The sequence below is a fragment of the Chelonia mydas genome, chromosome 9 (assembly GCF_015237465.2).
Source record: "Chelonia mydas isolate rCheMyd1 chromosome 9, rCheMyd1.pri.v2, whole genome shotgun sequence".
NCBI lineage: Eukaryota > Metazoa > Chordata > Testudines > Cheloniidae > Chelonia > Chelonia mydas.
In genome coordinates this window covers 48,239,668-48,260,519 of record NC_057855.1, presented here as the reverse complement: position 1 = coordinate 48,260,519, position 20,852 = coordinate 48,239,668, and the positions used below count along the sequence as shown (strand labels likewise).

At 42.1% G+C, this 20,852-nt stretch overlaps 1 protein-coding gene across 17 annotated transcripts in view; it reads right to left on the bottom strand.

Annotated features, from left to right (window-relative positions):
• ARMC8 (armadillo repeat containing 8) overlaps window positions 1-20,852 on the bottom strand; it is a 179,896-nt gene that overhangs the window by 99,141 nt on the left and 59,903 nt on the right. For all 17 annotated transcript variants that reach the window (XM_037909429.2, XM_043523054.1, XM_043523056.1 and 14 more), the window contains 2 exons: window positions 14,112-14,254; window positions 13,913-14,010 (listed from right to left, as the gene is read on the bottom strand). In XM_037909429.2, the coding sequence (XP_037765357.1) occupies window positions 13,913-14,010; window positions 14,112-14,254 (241 nt within the window). The remainder of the gene's footprint in view (window positions 1-13,912; window positions 14,011-14,111; window positions 14,255-20,852) is intronic.

Genomic DNA, 20,852 nt, shown 5'->3' with positions numbered 1-20,852 from the left:
TCTGTTATGTTATGGCAATAGAGAAAGCAACAGTAACTGGATACAGGTTTATGCTGCCAGGGCCTCAGTTTCACTTGTGCATTAGCAAACAAAAATTAAATTAAAAAAGAAAAAAAAATTAAAACATCTACAACTTTAAAAAACTAAGTAAACCTAACAAAGCTCTCCTATTATCTCTATCTCCACAGAATATTTTAATGAGAAAAACCTTTAATGAATAGACTCTCAGATAGTATGAAATTCCCCTGTTAGGAAACACTCTGTTTTAGGTTGTTAGGCGTTGTGAAAAGTCTAATCCTCTCTTCTTAACAGAAAACAGGAGACAAACATACAAAATTTTGGGGATTAGGGGAAAGGACAGTAAAAGAAAGTAAATATAGCTTCTGTCTCTGCTGCTTGCTGTTTCAGTGCTGGAAAGTGTCAGCACTTAGTACAGGACCTTATTAAGCACTCCAGAACCTACCAGATTCAGGCTATTGCTTTCAGCTTGCCTCTCTGATCACAGCAGTATTGCAATGTTAGTTTTTTCTGGCTGGCTAAGTCAGACCCTCATTAAATAAAAAGAGAAAAGAAAAATACAAGGATAGAAATAAGAGGGTGAGGAAAACATGAAGGAAGGATTTGTGACAGATTATTAAATAGCATCGCGACATCAAACACTGAAATGTGATAATTTTATTAACACTATAGGTATGCCTACAATGCAAAAAAACTTCCTGCAGCAGCAAGTCTCATTGTCTAGTCAACTGACTGAGGCTCGTGCTGCTAGGCTAAAAACAGCAGTGTAGATGCTCCTGCTCAGACTGGGGCCCAGGATCTGAGACCCACCCCCTTCGCCAGATTTTGGATCCTGGGCTCCAGCCAGAGCAGGAACTTCTACACTGCTATTTTTAGCCCTGCAGCATGAGACCAAGTCAGTTGATCCAGGCTCTGCGACTCGCTGCTGCGGGAGTTTTGTTTTGTTTCTTGTAGCTTAGATGTACCTTATAGATATGTCTATATTGCAATTAAACACCCATGGCTGGCCCATGGCCAGCTGACTCAGACTTGTGGGGCTTGAGCTAAGGGGCGGTTTAAATGCGGTGTGGATGTTCAGGCTTGGGCTGGAGCCCAGGCTCTGGGTCCCTGCAAGAAGGGAGGATCCCAAAGCTCAGGCTCCAGACAGAGCATTTACACAGCAATTAAGCAGCCCCTTAGCCTCAGCCCTGCGAGCCCGAGCCAGCTGGCACAGGCCAGAAATGTGTTTTTGACTGCAGTGTAGATGTGCCCTATGTGACTTGGTCAGTGAGGTGAAGTTATTGTTTACTGAGTTATAAAACTTTTCTGTATTAATCCATTGATATAACTTAATAGGGGGCTGTGGAAAACAACACAATAGCTATAGATAAGCAACCCCCCAGCAAACATTGGGGGGCAACTACAGGCCAATGGCATACTTCCAGGCTCAAAGCCAAAGTGAAAACTCTTCTGCCAATGCTAAGAACTAACAAATCAAAGGGCTATAAATAGTTAAATGCCCCGCTCATGAAAGGAAAGGAGGGTCAACCAGGAGCTGTCCAGAGTGACAGGTTGACAGAGTAAAACTGCAGAGGGAATCTGAAGAAGTTGAGCCTTCCCCCAGACCCAGACAATGTAAGCCATAGAGAGACACAGGTTTTCTCTTAAATGCTTTGGTTCTAAGTAAATGCTTTGCTTTAAGAAAAAGTATTTAAGCAAAGGCTGTTTGGCCACTGCTCACCACTACCACTGCTCCCAGAGGGAGCAAAGCCACGGGCACTGAAGGTAAGTCAGGCCTGCTGAGGTACTCACAATTCATCACAGGGGACTGCAACCCAGAGCCTTGTCTGAGAGTGGGAAAATCCTGTAATTCTACCCAAAGAAAGGCAACGGCTAGAGGCCTGAGAGGGGTGCCCTCGAAGAGACCAGGAGGGGTCTGAAGTACAGTTCACCGTTTAACTATGACAGGAGTAATAGTAGGAACTTTAGTTTCCCTTCTCAGAAGTTGCTCAGAACACAACTGTGTAGATGGTACTATTGCCTGTTTCTCCACGAACATCTTGTTTAGTCAGAACATCTTTCAGCACCAGGAAAAAGAAGGCCCAACTGTATGACTATAAATCCCTCAGTCCCAGCAGGTTTGCAACAGTGCTGAAAGTCTCAGCCAAGAGTGAGATGCAGTACAGTTCTCCCTACCAGACATTAGCTTGCTGTCATGCATAAGCAAACCGACAAGTGCTGTCCAGAAAAGCAACATCCAAAAGGAGTAGCAACCAAAACAAGTGCCGGATGGTCCATACCTGCATGCTTGCTCTTATCTTAAGAACACTTTTGCCTGTGGCTACAATTCTGCAAATTCACCAGGAGGCCTGAAAGCCTTTTTGTTCAAAAAACTCAATTTACATCATTCCTTAGCCGTCACTGTGTTTTCTTTCAACAGATTTACATAACATGTATATCGGTTAAAATCATATCCTGCCACCTTTCACCCACCTTTGGCAATTTAAGATTTCAAGCCACATTAAGGCTCAACACAACAGAACCACATATTAATTGACTTTTCTGGTACCCTACGAAACCACCATCACCTGAGGTTCTTGCAGTTGTGTCAGGAAAAAGGTAATAGACTTCTGTAAAAGTAACTCGTGACTTTTTGGCTAAAAAACTAGAAAGATATAAAATTAATATGGCACACATTAAATGGGTTAAGAGCTGTCTAATTGAGAGCTCTCAAAATGCAAGTGGGTGTGTTTCTAGTGGGGTCCCACAGGGATTGGTTTCTGGCCCTATGCCTTTTAACATTTTTATCAATGACCTGGAAGAAAATAAAATCACTGATAAAAGTCTGTAGATAACACAAACATTGGTGGAGTGGTAAATAATGAAGAGGACAGGTTACTCACACAGAGCGATCTTGGATCACTTGGTAAGCTGGGTGCAAGCAAACAGTATATGTTTTAATATAGCTAAATGTAAATGTATATGTTTAGCAACAAAGAATGTAGGCTGTATTTACAGGATAGGGGCTCTATCCTTGGAAGCAATGACTGAAAAAGGTTTGGGGGTTGTGATGGATAATCAGCTGAACATGAGCTCCCCTAAGACGCTGTGGCCAAAAGGGCTAACGTGATCCTTGTATGCATAAACAGGGGAGTCTTGAGCTGGAATAGATAAGTTATTTCACCTCTGCATTTGGCACTGGTGCAACAGTTGCTGGAATACTGTGTCCAGTTCTGGAGCCCACAATTCAAGAAGGCTGTTGATAAATTGGAGAGGACTCAAGAGAATGACAAAAGGATTAGAAAACAGGACTTATAGGACAGACTGAAGGATCTCAATCTATTTAGCTTATCCAAGAGAAGGTTAATGAGTGACTTGAGTACAATCTACACTTCCCTATATGGGGAACAAATATTTAATAATGGGGGGCTCTTCCATCTAGCAGAGACAGGAATAATACAATCCAATGCCTGGAACCTGAAGCTACAAAAATTGGAAATAAGGCGTGCATTTTTAACAGTGAGAGCAATTAATTACTGGAAGAATTTATCAAGGATTGTGGTAGATTCTCCATCACTGGCAAATTTTAGATCAAGACTGGATGTTTTTCTAAAAGATCTGCTCCAGGAATTATTTTGGGGAAGTTCTATGACCTGTGTTATTCAGGAGATCAGACTAGATTATCACAATGGTCCCTTATGGCCTTGGAATCTATTAAGCTATAAGAAGGAGCAACAGGAGATTCATCATGGGTTGGATGTTCTTCACACAGAGCTCCAAAGCGGAGACAAGAAGAAATTAACTCAAACCCCTGACATCCCATGTAGGGATGCAACTGGCTCATTTTAAAAAGTGAAAGAAGTGAAAAACAAATTAAGTTAAAAGCCTAACTAGAAAAGGCTGATGTTTCTGCGGGAGACAGGAAGTAAACTGGGTTGCTCAGCCAGAAACAGCCCTTATATCTTCAATTTCTTTTGATGTTCTCACTCCATCAGCTGAAAAGTGGGGTATCAATACCCAGTGTCTTGATAGACCCACCGCAGGAAAAAATACCTATAAATATAGACAGCTACCTTCGCAGGGTTCTCAAAGGGAAAAACAAATCCTCATATAATAAACCCATAAGTGCTGAAATGAGTTTTGGGAACTTGTGTGCAGAATTGTTGTAGCTGTGTTGGCCCTAGGATATTATGGAAACAAGGTGGGTGAGGAAATATCTTTTATTGGACCAACTTCTGATGGAGAGAGAGAGAGAGAGAGATTTCGAGTTTATGCAGAGCTTTCTTCAGGTCTGCAAAACTTAGGCCTGGTCTACACTGCACGATAAGGTTGACATAAGCTGCCTTGCATCAACCTAGCCGTGGAAGTGTCTTCACTTAAATTTGGCTCCCAAAAATGTAAGTGCCTCTCTACGGTGACTTAGCACCACCTCCCCAAGTAGCATAGAGTCACTGTCGATGTAATTAGTTCGATGCAGCGTCTATATACACTGCACTGCTTACATTGACTGTTACTCGCTTTCAGGAGGTGTCCCACAATGTCCCACACTGACAATACAGTCGACACAGGTGCTCCTGATGAGGATGTGCACCGCCGACATAAAGAGCCAAGCATGCACACACACAAGCAATTTAATAACTTCAGTGGCTGTATGATGATGTAAGTTAGATTGACATAATCTATGTAGGTAGATATGGCCTTACTCAGAGTGTCACAGCTAAATACAAAATTAAACAGATTGTTTAGCATAAGTAGTTAACACATATTCCCAGAGACTATTCAAGGTGAAATAAATCTTTCCTGAATCCTCCCTTCTAACCTTCAAACAACCCCCAACCTTTCCGATCTCATCATCAGAAGCAAACTCTCCACAGACCAGACACTAACTCCAAGTGGCACCAGACCCTGTCAGACAACAGACACAAAACCTGCAGACATAGCTCTACTACTGCAAAGTTAAACACCCCCCAACACCTTGCAAGATCCCTGGGCCCTACACATGCCTATCACAACATGTGGTGTACCTCATCCAGTGCACTGAATGCCCCAAAAGCAATTATATGGGTGAAACCAGACAATCTCTGAGCTCTTGAATTAACTCACACAGGAAAATGATAAAATACAAAAATAACACATCACCTGTGGGTGAACACTTCTCACAAAGCGATCAATATCTGACCTATCATTCCTCATTCCCAAAAGAAACACTTTCAAAAGTTGAGCCTGGGAGCTTAAATTCATAACTTTGCTAGACACTTAAAAATAATGGACTGAACAGAGACACTGGATTTATGGTTTATTACAACAATCTGTAACCCACTAACAACCCCCCTCAGCTGCTTCCCTCTACTCTTTCTTTCCTCCCTATGACTGGAGGGATGTTAATGGGCCACTTCACCTTGAATGGTCCCTTGAAATATGTGTTAACTACTTATGCTAAACAATCTGTTCCATCTTGTATTTAGCTGTGACACTGAGGGCTTGTACACACTACCACTTAGGTCACTATAATTTATGTCGCTCAGGGGTGTGAATAAGCTTCTCCCGCCCACATAGTTACCGCCTCTCGCAGAAGTAGTTTTATTATGCTGACAGGAGAACTCTCTTCGGTCAGCATAAGGCATCTTCACCAGATGCGCTACAGTGGCGCAGCTGCATTGGTGCAACCGTGCCACTGTAGAGCTTCTAGTGTAAACTAGCTCTGAGTAAGTTTCCCAGACCTGAAAAATTGTGCGTAAGCTCAAAAGCTTGTCTCTCTCACCAACTGAAGTTGTTCCAATAAAAAATATTACCTCACCCACCTTGTGGGAACATCTGATTCAGCAGTTCTCAACCTATGGCCCAATCAGCACACAGCTGCAGCCCATGTGACATCCTCAGGGCCATACAGGTAATATATATATATATATTGTGTGGATGAGACCCACATAACACAGGGAGCTGCATATGCACCCTGAAATGGTAAACAGGTTGAGTACCACTGAACTTATAGGATTCAATGATAGGATACTAATATAGCCCTGCCAAAAATGGGCCACATACTAAAATCAACCAATACTAAAAACTTTTGCTATGAAATTCAGCATCATAAATCAAATTAGTTAATTTTGTTAATTTCTTTTAAAAAATACAATTTCCTATTAAATTAAATTTAAAAAAAAATCAAATAATATATATCCTATTCCACTATGTCAGTAACATACAGGTTGTTGTAGCTATATGCTACAATACAATAGAGTGCACTGTTTTAAAATCAGATTTTAATCAATCTGCAAGCAGGAAACCTTGATTTCAATCACTGATTTCAAACTTGTTTTGTATATTACTTTTTAGTTATTCTCCCAACAAAATACGGATTCTCATTGGTTGATCTGCAACTAAATACAGCCTTTACATTAAGTCTGCTACTTTTTTTTGGTAGCCAGGAGGATACACTGTTATCTATAAACACATTTAAACAATTACATTGTTTAATTTACATTTTTATTGTTCTAGAAAATGATGAATGATGTATTTCCTATTTACTAGATGATTAATTTTTAACTCATATTTGTGTCAAGCTGTATTTGGATGGAAATTGGAATTCAATTAAAAATGCACAAAAAGAGCATTTAAAAAATAGTTAAATAAGAATATCTTAAATGTGCTGGATACACAAGAAAAGAAGTAAGTTTATCAAAATGTTTTTGCATTTAAAACTGATTTAATTAAACAAAAGGAGATATCTGTAGACTGGGACTTGAACTGATTGTTTCTGTTCATCATATGTATTCAGTATTGTTGTAGCTGTGTTGGTCCCAGGATAAGAACATAAGAATGGCCATACTGGGTCAGACCAACGGTCCATCTAGCCCAGTATCCTGTCTTCCGACAGTGGCCAGTGCCAGGTGCCCCAGAGGGAATGAACACAACAGGTAATCATCAAGTGATCCATCCCCTGTCGCTCATTCCCAGCTTCTGGCAAACAGAGGCTAGGGACACCATTCCTGCCTATCCTGGCTAATAGCCATTGATGGACCTATGCTCCATGAATTTATCTAGTTCTTTTTTGAACCTTGGTATGGTCTTGGCCTTCACAGCATCCTCTGGCAAGGAGTTCCACAGGTTGACTGCGTTGTGTGAAGAAATACTTTCTTTTGCTTGTTTTAAACCTGCTGCCTATTAATTTCATTTGGTGACCCCTAGTTCTTGTGTTACGAGAAGTAGTAAACACTTCCTTATCTACTTTCTCTACACCAGTTATGATCTTATAGACCTCAATCATATCTCCCCTTAGCCATCTCTTTTCCAAGCTGAAAAGTCCAAGTCTTATTAATCTCTCCTCATAAGGAAGCTTTTTTGTTGCCCTTTTCTGAACCTTTTCTAATTCCAATACATCTTTTTTGAGATGAGGTGACCACATCCGCACACAGTATTCAAGATGTGGGCATACCATGGATTTATATATAGAGGCAACATGGTATTTTCTGTCCTATTATCTATCCCTTTCTGAATTATTCCCAGCTTTCTGTTCGCTTTTTTGACTGCCGCTGCACATTGAGTGGATGTTTTCAGAGAACTATCCACAATGACTCCAAGATCTCTTTCTTGATGTGCCACAAGACACAAGATGTCGCAGTGTTTCATAGATCAAAATTCAGTCTTTGATGTAGCTGGGAACTGATCCATTAACTGCTTTGAAAATTAGGATCAAACATAACTGGGAACCAGTGGAGGGACACAAACAGAAACCTGATGTGCTTGTAACAGCCTGAGCCATTGAGAAAGTGGGCAGTCGAATTCTATACCAACTGGAGCTGGTGCATCATCTTCACATTTAGCTTTAGATACAACAAGTTACAGCAACCCCACCTAGAGATGACAAACGCATGGATCATTACGAGCGGGTACTCCTCGAAGAAGAAGCAAAGGCGTTTCCCTTACCAGTTGGGGTGAAAGAAGGCATTTTTGGAGACTAATGCTACTTGGTCATCCAAGCTTAGCAAGGAGTCAGAAAGGGCCCTGAGGCGTCATACCACCTTGAATGTAGGATGCATGCATTCGATGGAAGGCAGGGACAATGTCTTGGCCAGTTCTTCAGAGTTCCCCCTTTGCAACCAGTACCACTTAGATCTTGCCTGGGTTCAGCTGAGCGAACTGGTCTTCATCCAAGAGCTGATGTCCTGTAGGTATTCAGATTCATTAGCAGTAGCGGTGGCTGTATCAGTTGAGAATGAGATATAGAACTGACTGTCATTGGCATCCCGTTTGCAGCCAAAATCACAGTATCTCACTATCTCTGACACTGGTCTCATGCAAATATTGTAGAGAAGCAGGGATGGTATGGATCCCTGCAAGTGAGGGCCTTCAGAGAGGAGGAGCAGTTACTCATTACCACTTGAGTTATGCTGGAAAAGAATGATTGTAGTGCGGGGCCATCTACTCCTGCTATGTAATGTATTAGCAATACCAATACTTTGTGGTGCACTGTGTCACAAGGCTGCAAAGAGGTCCAGAAGTGTGAGTGTGCAGATTCTGCCTGTATCCATGACCAAAAGGAGCTTGTCTTCTAGTACAATCTCTGTGCTCCTCCCTGGTCCCAACCCTGATTATGAGGCATGAAGGATGTTGGCTGATGTAGCTAGTGCCTATTTTGCTTCAGTCTTCACTACAAAAGTTAATGGCAACCAGATGCTTAACACAATTAATATTAACAGGGGAGAGGAATGCAAGACAAAATAGGGAAAAACACAGGTTAAAGAATATTTAAGTAAGTTTGATAAATTCAAGTCAGCGGGTCCTAACAAGCTTTACCCTATGGTACTAAAAGGGCTACCTGAAAGCAATTTCAGAACCATTAGCTATTATCTTTGAAAGCTTCTGCAGGATGGGTGAGGTCCCAGAGGTCTGGAGAAGGGAAACATAGTACCTATCTTTAAAAAGGGGAACAAACAGGACCTGAAGAATTGTAGACTAGTCAACCTAACTTTGATACGTGGAAAGATACCGGAACAAATGATTAAACAATGAATTTGTAAGCATCTAGAGGATTATAGGGTTGATAGGGAATAGCCAACATTGATTTGTGAAGAACAAATCATGCCAGCCAATCTAATTTCCTTCTTTGACAAGGTTATTGGCTTGGTAGACAAGGGGAAGCAGTAGACATGATGTATGTTGATTTTAATATAGCTTTTGATCCAGTTCCACATGACACTGTCATAATGAAACTAGGGAAATGTGGTCTAGATGGAACTGTTATAAGATAAGGGCACAGCTTGTTGAAAAACTATACTCAAAGGGTAGTTATCGATGGCTGGCTGTCAAAGTGGGAAGACGTATCAACTGGAGTCCTGGAGGGATTTGTCTCTGGTCCGATACTGTTCAATATTTTCATTAATGACAGAGAATGGAACTGAGAGTATGCTTATAAAATATGCAGATGACATCATGCTGGGAGGGGTTGCAAACATTTTGGAAGATAGAATTAGAATTTAAAATTACCTTAATAAACTGGAGAATTGGTCAGAAATCAGCAAGATGAAATTCAATAGACAGGTGGAAAGTACTACATTAAGGAAGGAAAAAAAAATCAAATGCACAGCTACATAATGGGGAACAACCTCTTCTTCTTCTTCAAGTAACGGGCCCTACTGTATTCCACTGAGGATGATTAACAAGCAGTACCTAAGCTGGAAGAGGGTGTGAGGATGAGGATGAAATGGTCGTGCGGAGAATGGAATGTGCGTTCCTCTGTAGGTGTGTGGGGCTTCAGGAAGAAAACAGTTAAGTGAATGGATTGATTGATGTGAAACTGGGAGATTACCTTTGGTAAGAATTTGGGATGCAGGCTCAGTGAGACTATCTTTTGTGGAAAACTGTGAAAGGCAGGTCTGCTATCATAGCTCCGAGTTTGCCGACCCTTCTCACGAAAGTGATACCAACAAGGAAGAAGACTTTCATAGAAAGAAGGGACATAGAGCACAATGTTAACAGTTCAAATGGTTATTTTTTTTCATTAGCATAGCTAGAACTAGTTTCAGGTCCCATTGGGGTGTGATGGGCTGGGGTGGGAAGGTTCTGATGAGACCCTTCCAAAAGCTAGCAGTTAGCAGGTGTGTAAAGACAGAGTGACCGTACGGGAATGTGCTAATTACCACCAAATGGACTTTCAGAAAGTTCATGGTGAGATCCGATGCCTTCAGGAATAGCACACAGTCTAGGAAGAGGGGGATCCCTGCTGATTCCGGTGAAACTCCAATTTTGTTGGGTCAAGGAGGCAAAGCGCTTCCACTTGCTCCAGTAACAGCGCCTGGTGGATTCCTCCCCGTTGCTGGAGAGGATGTCTTGCACAGTTGAAGAACAGATCCGTTCTAATGCAGATGTCCATTCAAATACCATGCTCTCAGGTGGAGCAGCGCCTGTGGATTGGGATGCCTGATCTCGCTGTTGCACTGTGTCAGCAGATCAGGGAAGGTGTGGATAGGAATTGGTGGACAGGTTTACATGAAATGGAGATTGGGAAACCAGAACTGTCTGGACCAGCCGGGGGCGATCAGAATGACCGTTGCTCCATCTCATTGGATCTTGTGCAGTACCCGAAGAACAGTAAAGGAGGGAAAGCATAGCTGATTTGGTCTGACCAGGAGAATAGGAGATCATTGCCCTGAAAGTGGTGGCTGAGACCTCCCTTGGAGCAGTACATGGTGCATTTCCTATTTATATGCGAGGCAAAGAGGTCTCTGATCGGAATCCCACGTTGGGTGAAGATATCACTACCAAACCATGAAGTTCCCACTCATGGTCAACCATAAAATAGAGCAACTCCGCAAGCACAAGAGGGTCTGATGAGTGATGCATCAATTCCAGAGACTGACTGTTTCTGTGTATAGAGCGGTCGATCTTGTGACCCCCCATCCCAGTTTGTTGCTGTAGAAAACAGTGGTCATATTGTCTGACGTGTGTCGACGATGATTGTCTTTTCCGGGGAGGAGAGGAAGGGAATCCCTATGAATACGTGATGTGGGTCTATCTGAAGGGATGAGAGCAGGGACTCTCAGCATGAGGTCTATGGCGTGATGTTTGGGTGAGTAAACTGTTTGGAGTCACATCTGGAGGCAGCAAAGATGGAGTCGAAAGTGAAAGTGGTCACATATGTATGCAAAACCATGTGACCAAGGAGGGATAGGCAAGTCCTCACCAGTACATAAGGATTGTTGATGATGTGAGTTATGCTTTCTCTCATTGCCTGGAACCTGTCCCTCAGTAGGCAAGCCCGTGTTGTGACTGGTTTTTACTGATGGCGTTTAGCATATTTGGCATATAAATACCTTGCAACACCAGCTATAACAGTGCCATCGAATGCCTATCATCACTTTCAGGTGACATTGTAAAGAAGGAGGCAGCATTATCTCCCGTAAATATAAACAAATTTGTTTATCTTAGCAATTGGCTGAACAAGGAGGAGGACTGAGTGGACTTGTAGGTGCTAAAGTTTTACATTGTTGTGTTTTTGAATGCAGTTATGTAAAAAAAATAATTCTACATTTGAAAATTGCGCTTTCACAGTAAAGAGACTGCACTACAGAACTTGTATAAGTTGAACTGAAAAATACTATTTCTTTTGTTTATCTTTTTTACAGTGCAAATATTTGTAAAAAAATATAAAGTGAGCACTGTACACTTTGTATTCTGTGTTGTAATTGAATCAATATATTTGAAAATGTAAAAAACATTCAAAAATATTTAAATAAATGGTATTCTATTATTGCTTAACAGTGAAATTAAAATGGCAATTAATCACTTCTTTTATCTCATGATTAATCACAATTAATTGTTTTAATCGTTTGACAGCCCTAGTTTTTTAATCACAATATCATGCTGTACCAACTGAAAGGCCTTACAGAAGTCTATTACATCAACACTATGACCTTCATCAGCCAAACTTCTAATCTCATTAATAAAAGATACCACATTACTGCCACTAAGAAGCCTGATATCCACACATGTGGAATCTCCAGCACTCTTTGCAGAGCCATAAGGCTCTACAGTGGGCAGAGTGTTCTGCCGCTGTAGGCAACATTTTTAGTCAGTTGCTGATTGAATTGACAAGGTGTTGGCCTGCTAAAGACAAATTTGCAATGAAAAGCAGTGACGGATGCTTTTGTGTGGTGTACCTAGTACCCATCGACCTCCCATTGGAGTCTTGCTACTGACCTTAATGAGAGATGGATTGGGCCTCTAAATGATGGGATTTCACCGATGTCACTAACTGGCTATGCCTGGCTGTTACTTTCAGGAGGTGTTTCATGGCATCACATATGGGGAGTAAAATTTATCAAAACCATCATGAAATGTATGTACACTGTGCAGAAAACCCATCACACTTAAGGAACAAGAAAACTATCCGGTGATGATTTCCTACAATGTTTGGAATGTGCCTGCAATAAAAATAAAAATGTGCTGCATGAACTGAGAAAATCTGTATGGCCTGGTCTACACTTGAGGGGGAGAGGGGGTATCAATCTAAGTTACGCAACTTCAGCTACCTGAATAACGTAGCTGAAGTTGACGTACTTAGATCTACTCATCGCGGTGTCTTCACTTCAGTAAGTCGACTGCTGACACTCCCCCGTCGACTCCGGCTGCGCCTCTCACTCCATTGGAGTACTGGAGTCGACAGGAGAGCGCTCGGCAGTCCATTTATCACGTCTTCACTAGACCCTGCTGGACCGATCGCTCTGGAGGTAAGTGTAGACATGCCCTAAGTCTCATCATCATTGATGTTAAACCAAACAGCACTTCCATATGGATGCATCTCAATGCTTCTGGCAAGATAGAGCAGCAATACTTGTTTGGATGTATAGGAGGCGGTCTCAGTGCTTCTGAAAATTCAATTAAGGACCATGCCTTTCATCACCCTTTTATTCCCAGCTCCCACCTGAAGACTCAAAGCACTCTTGCAGAAGCCCAGCACACAATGACAATGCAATGGATCTCAGGGTGTCTAAACACCATATTTTAGCCACCCATCCTGCAATGTTAACAGTGCAAGCATTTAAAAATTTTGGCCTGAATGCTTTTTAGTCCAAGTCTGGTTCCTGACTGCTTAGATGCAGAGTGTTGCATGTATACTGTGAGCTTACGGTGTGGGTCAACACTGAAAAGTGTCTGTAAAAATGACACTGTACGGGGTCCATGTTCATTTTCTCTCAAATGCCATACTGAATTCACTCAGTGTATAAACAAGAGGGTTTTTTTTCCCTCTTTAACTGAAATCCCTGCTAATTTAGCCTGGCACATGAGACTCAAGATAGATTATTGCTGGTGACGATGCATGAGCCAGAAAGAAAGATTATGCCAGACAAATTCTGCCCTTTTTAACAAACTAAGGAAGTGACAATATAGGTTAACTATAAGATGAAAATATCTTGACAGTGAGGATCTTCCAAGCTAAATGATGGAAGCTACCTGAAATATTTAAAACTGAATAATGCACTAAAAATTTAGGTTAGAAGAAAATGCTGTATTGCCTGCATGATTTATTAGACCTTAGTAGGTCTTTTCCAGTTCTAACTATTATGATTCTTTGATACCATGAGATTTTTTTCCCCTCTTAAATGATACTTGAATTAAACCAAACCATCTGTATTCTCACATCTTCTATCTACAATAGGCCACAAAGCTAGAATTTTCAGTTAATTGGTGTACAAGTGGCATCAGTAGTCAGGATCTCCCGTTGCCAAAAAATTAATGTTCGCAAGATCAGGATATCTGGACTCCTGATGCCTATGAGTGAAATATTAATAGTGTTAGTAGCACCATACCTAAATATTATCACAAACAGATGACATCATCAGCGCACACACATAATACAGGCTGCATTGCAGGAACAGAAGTTATATACAAGAGCAAAGATACATTGCCTAAAACTTACTGTGTACAATAGTTCCTCTGGAGTTACTGGGCTGGTGAAAATAGTACGAAGACATCGGAGGCAAGCTTCAATAAACTTCAGTTCTGGTGACAGCAATCCTGTGAATATACGTATAGTTTCATTCTTTTTGCTTATTTAAAACATAAGTGTTGTAGAAATAGTTACCAAAGTATATTGCATTAAATGAAAGCCAAGATACCTTGCAATAAGGCTGGGATAATATGGCAGTCTAGTAGAGATTTGACATTGTTTTCTGTACCCATCGCAAGGCTTCCTAGCACTACTGCACATTCAGTTCTCAGTTCCGTGCTGGAGGTTTCTTGCTGAAGCAAATACAGCAACCTGTAAATGGAATTACAGAATAATTCCAGTTATCCAAATGCCCTTTACCCAAAAATCCTAGTTATCCAAACCCCAGTGTGCCCCATATGTAGCCCTATGTTAACCAATCACCTGCTAATAAATTCTCAGTCAACCTGCTAGTGCCTGCTGGCACTAATTAATGGCTTAGTATTTGTATAGCAGCTCAGAAAAATTCAGAATTATGTACACAGTGGTTTTAATATAATTTGGGTGTTTTAATAAACTTAAAGTGCAAAATATTAAGCAAATATCAACATTACTCCCTTCATTCCCCATATTTCTATATTAGTGAGACTGCAGCTCAAAACAGCACTCTGTTTATCCAAATGCCTAGTTATCTGAAACTTCTAGATGTCCCCAGGCCATCTGAATAAATAAGAAAGTATACTGTATTTACAGAGAAATATTCAGACTGAAGAAAACCATAGCATCACAGCATCGAGTTCAAGTGCAGCCTGCCACGTAAAAAGGATACTGTTCCTACTGGAGGGAATGACGGAATTGAAAGAGGATACAACAAACATCCTACAACAGTCACGCAGGTATTTTTACAATAAGTAAAGGAGTACTTGTGGCACCTTAGAGACTAACCAATTTATTTGAGCATAAGCTTTCGTGAGCTACAGCTCACTTCATCGGATGCAAATAAACTGGTTAGTCTCTAAGGTGCCACAAATCCTCCTTTTCTTTTTGCGAATACAGACTAACACGGCTGTTACTCTGAAACCTTTACAGTAGTATTACTGTATATGTTAGACTTCTCATTATTACAGAAAGATATTGTATTCTGAACCTTCTAGAAAGATAACAGCACAGTAATGACTGACATCCTAGAAAACTTCCTACTAGATACCTGTACAATCCAAAATTTGAGAAAGAGAGAGAGAAAGAATTTTGAAAATTTTATTTAGTTTAAATCAGTGTCCTGATGCCCCATCTTTACATGAACATACACAATCACTGACAAACACACAATCTTGACCATGCCTGTAAATAGATTCCCTGTTAAGAGACAATCTATCAATCTGGAATAGAATATTGAGTAACCCACCCCCATCAGCACTCATGAAAGCAGGTCAATAGTGAGAAGTTTGGGGCCCAACTGCTCCTCTTACATAAGCATAGGAACTGAGTCAAAAAAATAATCCATGCACACATCCCTAGCTGGTCAGACAGGTGTCTGTTGTGATCCAGATGAATTGGGATCTTGAGTAGCAGTTTCCCCTAGGCCAGGTTTCTGGAACGTTCCGCCATCTCAGAGACAAATTTGCAATGGTGGGAGTGGCCTAATTGAGCAGAGATACTGGGAGGAGAACCCACACTATAAAAGAAAAGATCTGAGAGGAAAGGCCACAGGATTGCAACTCACCATGATACTATCAAGCCTGAGAAAAGAAGGGCTTGCTAGATGAAGTATTGGGTCTATACCAAACCTTTGTTTCTCTGTAGTCCACGAGCAGGATAACTTTGTCGAGATGGATTCTTGTGATGGAAATAAGCAGCTGTTTTTCCAGATAATCACAAATCTATGCTGATGGACCAGAGAGAGAGAGAGAAAAAGAGACCTGAACCCCCTTTTATCTGCACTGCAATCAAATGAAGAGACCCACTGCCTGGAGAAATATGTGGATACTCTCTGCTCAGCAGAAGAAAAATCAGCACCTGCTAATATTTTGGAGACATCTCATGGGATTGAAGGAGAAGGTTCACTTACTGAACTTAAGCCTCCCTCACTACAAACCTCAAGTGTCTAAAGTAGGAAGGATGAACTGGGGACACAGAAAAATGGCTCTCTGAGGTCTATGGAGCATACATACAGTAGAACCTCAGCATTACGGACACAGTGGGAACGGAGTTTGTCCATAACTCTCAAATATTCGTAACTCTGAACAAAGTGCAATTTGGGCTCCAGATCCAGCAACTGACTCTCCAGGCCAGGTTTCAACAGTAGCTGAGCTCCCTACTCAGCACCGGTATGAGTTTGCAAGTTTGTCCCCGTCCTTGCGGGGGGGTGTGTGTGTGTGTATAAACAGCATGTCCCCCTTATGGGGTGGGGGAGGGGTGCTAACAGCCCGTCCCCCTCCCATGGTGGGAGGGGAGGGGTGAAAGCAGTGCAGACCCCAGCGCTGCTCCTGCTCTGTTGGCTCCTGCTGCCTTGAGCTAGCAGCTCCAGGGTCTTGCTGTATGTGGCTACCCCGTGTGCAGGGGTAGGGACAGAAAGCCCAGATGTGCCTATCTCCAAGATGCAATACAGGCACAGTACAATATTTGCTTCCCCCCCCTCCCTTTTTTGGGGGGGGTCTCTGCTGCTGCCTGATTGGTTACTTCCAGTTTCACTTGGTGTCCGGTTGACTGGTCAGTCCATAACTCTGGTGTTTGTATCTTTGAGATTCTACTGTAGTCCTTTTTCTAGATCTCTTGGATTAAGATGACGTGCTCTATTCAGTAACATACGCATCATGAATCAGATGTAAATTGTTGTGAGGAGTCTAAAAAGAACAACGCTTTCCCTCTCCTCCAGTATAACAAACACCCTTCTTGGAGGATTCTGACTTTTAGCTTAATCTCTTTTCCTGGTGTGGGGACCTGAGGCAGGAAGAGGGAAAGAGAAATGGGAGGAATGATATCTGGAGGTATCAACTGCCAGGTGGGTCAGGACTTGAGCCTTTTTACGAGATCACACACTGACCAGGCCTAGCTTCCTCCTCCCAAATCATTTACTGTGCTACATCAGACTGTGGAGGCTGGGAGGGTAAATAGCAATGGTCTTCCCTCAGAAGACTCACAAATACAGAGAACATCCCTAAACCCAACCCCACACAACAGTGTTCGGACATCCTAAATCCTGCAGAGATTATGCTTCAGACAGAGGGCAGCTTAGGCCTCATCTCCAGCCTATAGCAGTGCCCACTGTCACCCTTTACGAGGAGTCAGTATAGACCCATGGTCCAATGCTTGTCCAAGGCAGAGGGAAGCCCAATCCCTTGCAGTCAGGGGAGTAGGCACTATTACAAAGAACGAGCTGCATTTCCTGCTCTGAGTCAACTCCTCAGCTAATGAATTGGGGGTCAAGAGTCTACTCGGTGAGGAGTCTGGGAGGAGAGAGTACAGTGGAAAAGACTAGCTGTCAAGCCTGCTGAAACAGGCTGAGAGCACAGCCTGTTCCCTCAGAGACAGCACACTGGGCTTGTGACACAACTCACAGCTTATATAAGGGGAGCAGTGAATCCCAAAACTTCTAACCAATGAACTGCCTCCACGAGTTCCTGTGGGGCACCTAACCCTTTAATTTGTTCCAGTGTACAAGACTGTAGAAACACATTCTCATCTTCACTGCACAGAACTTCATGCAGAAACCAATGGAGTTACTCTTGATTTATACCAATGTAAATTAAGATCAGAGTCAACAGGTTTTGGAGGGAGGCTCTCAAAGAGCACTTTTAAACCTTTCAGATGATTAATATACTCTAATAAAGGCCTTAATACACATTTGTTTATGCATGTGGTCACTACAGGGCACAGTTAGCAGTGTTTGGGTGCCTTATCTGTGTGTTTGGATACCTCAGTGTGTTTGGATTTCTAAGTTAAGGTTAAACTCTAAATTCCTGGATTTGTAATGCTTATTTTGGGGATAATTACACCATTCCTTAATAATTTTACTGCTAGAGCTCGAATATGTACTCTCAACCTTAACTCTAGCTTAACTTTTTTTTTTTTTTTTTTTGTCTTGAGAGACCAGGTAGGTGGACCAACTTGTTGGTAACAGAGACAAGCTTTCGAGCTTACAGAGAGCTCTTCTTCAGGTCTGGGAAAGGAACTCCCAGCATCACAGTGAAATGCAAGGTGGAAAAGATTGTTTAACAAATAGTTCACACATGCTGTAAGGAACTATACAAAGTAGAGTGGCTCATTAACAGCTCTGCAGTCATAGGACAAAAAAAAGGAAGGGGGGGTTAGTGGATTACAGATTGTTGTAGTAAGCCATAAATACAGTGTCTCTGTTTCAGTCCACGATTTTTGGTGCCTAGCAAAGTAATGAATTTAGACTCCGAGGCTCATCTTTTCGAAGTGTTATGCAGGTTTCCTTTGAGGATGAGGAATGATAGGTCAGATATAGAGTGATCGCTTTGTGAAATGTGTTTATGCATAGCTGGTACAGTGTTTTTATCTTTTATCATTTGCCTATGAGAGTTCATTCGCGAGATTGTCTGCTTTCACCACATAGTTATTGGTGTATTTAGTGCACTGGACGAGGTATACCACATGTAATAAGCATGTGCAGGATCCACAGCTCTTGAAAGGTGTGTCGTGGGAGGTGTTGATTATTCTATCACTGAAGATATGTCTGCAGATTTTGCATCTGTTCTGGCAGGGTCTGGTGCCATCCTGGTGGTACATCCTGGTCTGTGGGGAGCTTGTTTACTTATGAGTTTAGAGAGGTTGTGGGAGTTGTTTGAAGGTCAGAACAGGAGGTGTTCAGGAAAGATTTCTTTCATGATGGGGCCCCCATTGAGTTTGGGTTGTAGTTGTTTGAGGATACCCTGTATGGGAACTAGCGTGGGCTGGTAAGTGACAACTAAGGGTGTGCAGTCAGCATGGGTTTTATTTCAGTATTGAAGGAGGTTCTCTTAAGGTATCTGGGTTGCCTGTTCCATGATATGATCTTCTTCTCTGGTGGTGTGTCCTTGTTTGGTGAAGGCGGTTTTAAATGAGTTATGGTGTATATCCTGGACTTTTCCTCAGAGCATATTCTGTCGTATTTGAGTGCCTGGATGTAGATAACCGATTTCATGGTGTGTTTTGGGTGGTTACTAAAATCTATGAAGGTAGAGGTGGAGGTCCATGGGTTTCTTGTATATGATTGTCTGTAGGGTTACATTGCTGAAGCTGAGTGTGGTGTCCAGGAAGTTGATGCTCATGTGGGAGTGTTCCAGAGAGAGTTTAATGGTCAGGTGGTGGCTGTTGAAATCTACAAGGAAGTTTAAGCCATATATCCAGAGGATTAAAATATCCTTGATATATCTCAGGCATTTCATTTATTTTGTGGTGCATTTGTCCAGAAATTCTTCTTCCAGGTGGCCCAAGAAGAAGTTGGCATATTGGTAAGCCACATTACTAACCATGGCTGGTCCCATGGTTTGGACAAAGTGTTTGTCATTGGATGTAAAACTGTTATGGGTGAGGATGAAGTGGATGAGTTTGGCAATGTGTTTGGGGTTGATATCTGAGGGTTGTCCATTGTCTTGTAAATATATTTGAGGCAGGCAGCTATGCAGTCATTGTGGTATATAGGGAAGTGACATCCATGATGGTGAGGATGATGTTCAGAGGGAGGTTGTTAATATTGTGGAGTTTGTGGAGGAAGTTAGTTGTGTCCTGGAGGAAGCTAGCCCTTTGTGTGGTGAGTGGTTCAGTAAGAGTGCCATGGCCAGATATGATGGATCTGCCTGGGTTCCCTTGTTTGTGTATCTTGGGAAGCCTGTAGAAGGTCCCTGGGGTGGGTTCGTGCAAAACCCTTTCAACAGATGAGCCTGGGAGCTTAAATTGCTAGACACTAAAAATCATGGTCCTAATACAGGCACTGGATTTATGGCTTATTACAATAGGTGAACATTCTGATGGATATGACAGTCTACCAAGACCTTTGGCAGGAAGAGAGGATGGGTATGTAATGTGACCTTGTCACTGCAGAAGGTAGTGTAAGGTGGGTCAGCCATGCGCAGTCCAATTTTTCTACCCTTCTGGCCACGGTGATGGCTATCAGGAATGAGATCTTGAGGGAGGAATAAAGGAACGAGCAAGGGGCCATAGGTTTGAAAGCAAAGTTTTTTAAGGCATTCAGGACTAAGTCAAAGTCCCAGTGGAGTGTGGGGTTCCAGACATGAGGAAACAAGTTAGATAGACCCTTAAAGAATCTAGTCATGATAGGGTGAGCAAAAATTGAGAAACCCTCGACAGGCAAATGGAAAGCCATGATAGCTGCCAGGTGCACCTTGAAAGAACTCACAGACAGAAGCTATATTTTTAATTCCGACAGTAATAAAGGATCGTTGAGAGAGGAGTTTCAGAAGTGAATATGGAGTGATGAGAACACCAGAAAAGGAAGTGTTTCCACTTCTGCAGGTAAGTCTTACGTGTGAAAGGCGTCCGACTATTCAAAAGTATGGACTGGATCTCAACAGAGCTGTGAGATTCTAAATTAGGGAATTGAGGAGCCAGGCTGCTATGAGGTCCAGAGACATATGGTTGGGGCGGCTCATGGTGCTCGAGTTGTGTGTCAGGGGGTCTGATCTGAGCAGGTGGTGTCAAGGTATTAATACAGAAGAGTGGGATAGATCTGAGTACCACATTTGTCTGTGCCAAGATGGGTCTATTAAGATGACCCTTGCTTACTCCTGCTTCTGTCTGATTAATGTCCTGAGGATTATAGGAGTTGGTGGATAGGCACAGAAAAGAATATTGGGCCAGGAAACTAAAAGGCTGTCTTGTAAAGAGTTGTGGCCACATCCCCCTTTGGAGTAGGAGATTTGTTATTGGTCAGGGTTGCAGAGAGGTCCATTAAGGGGAGGCCCCATGC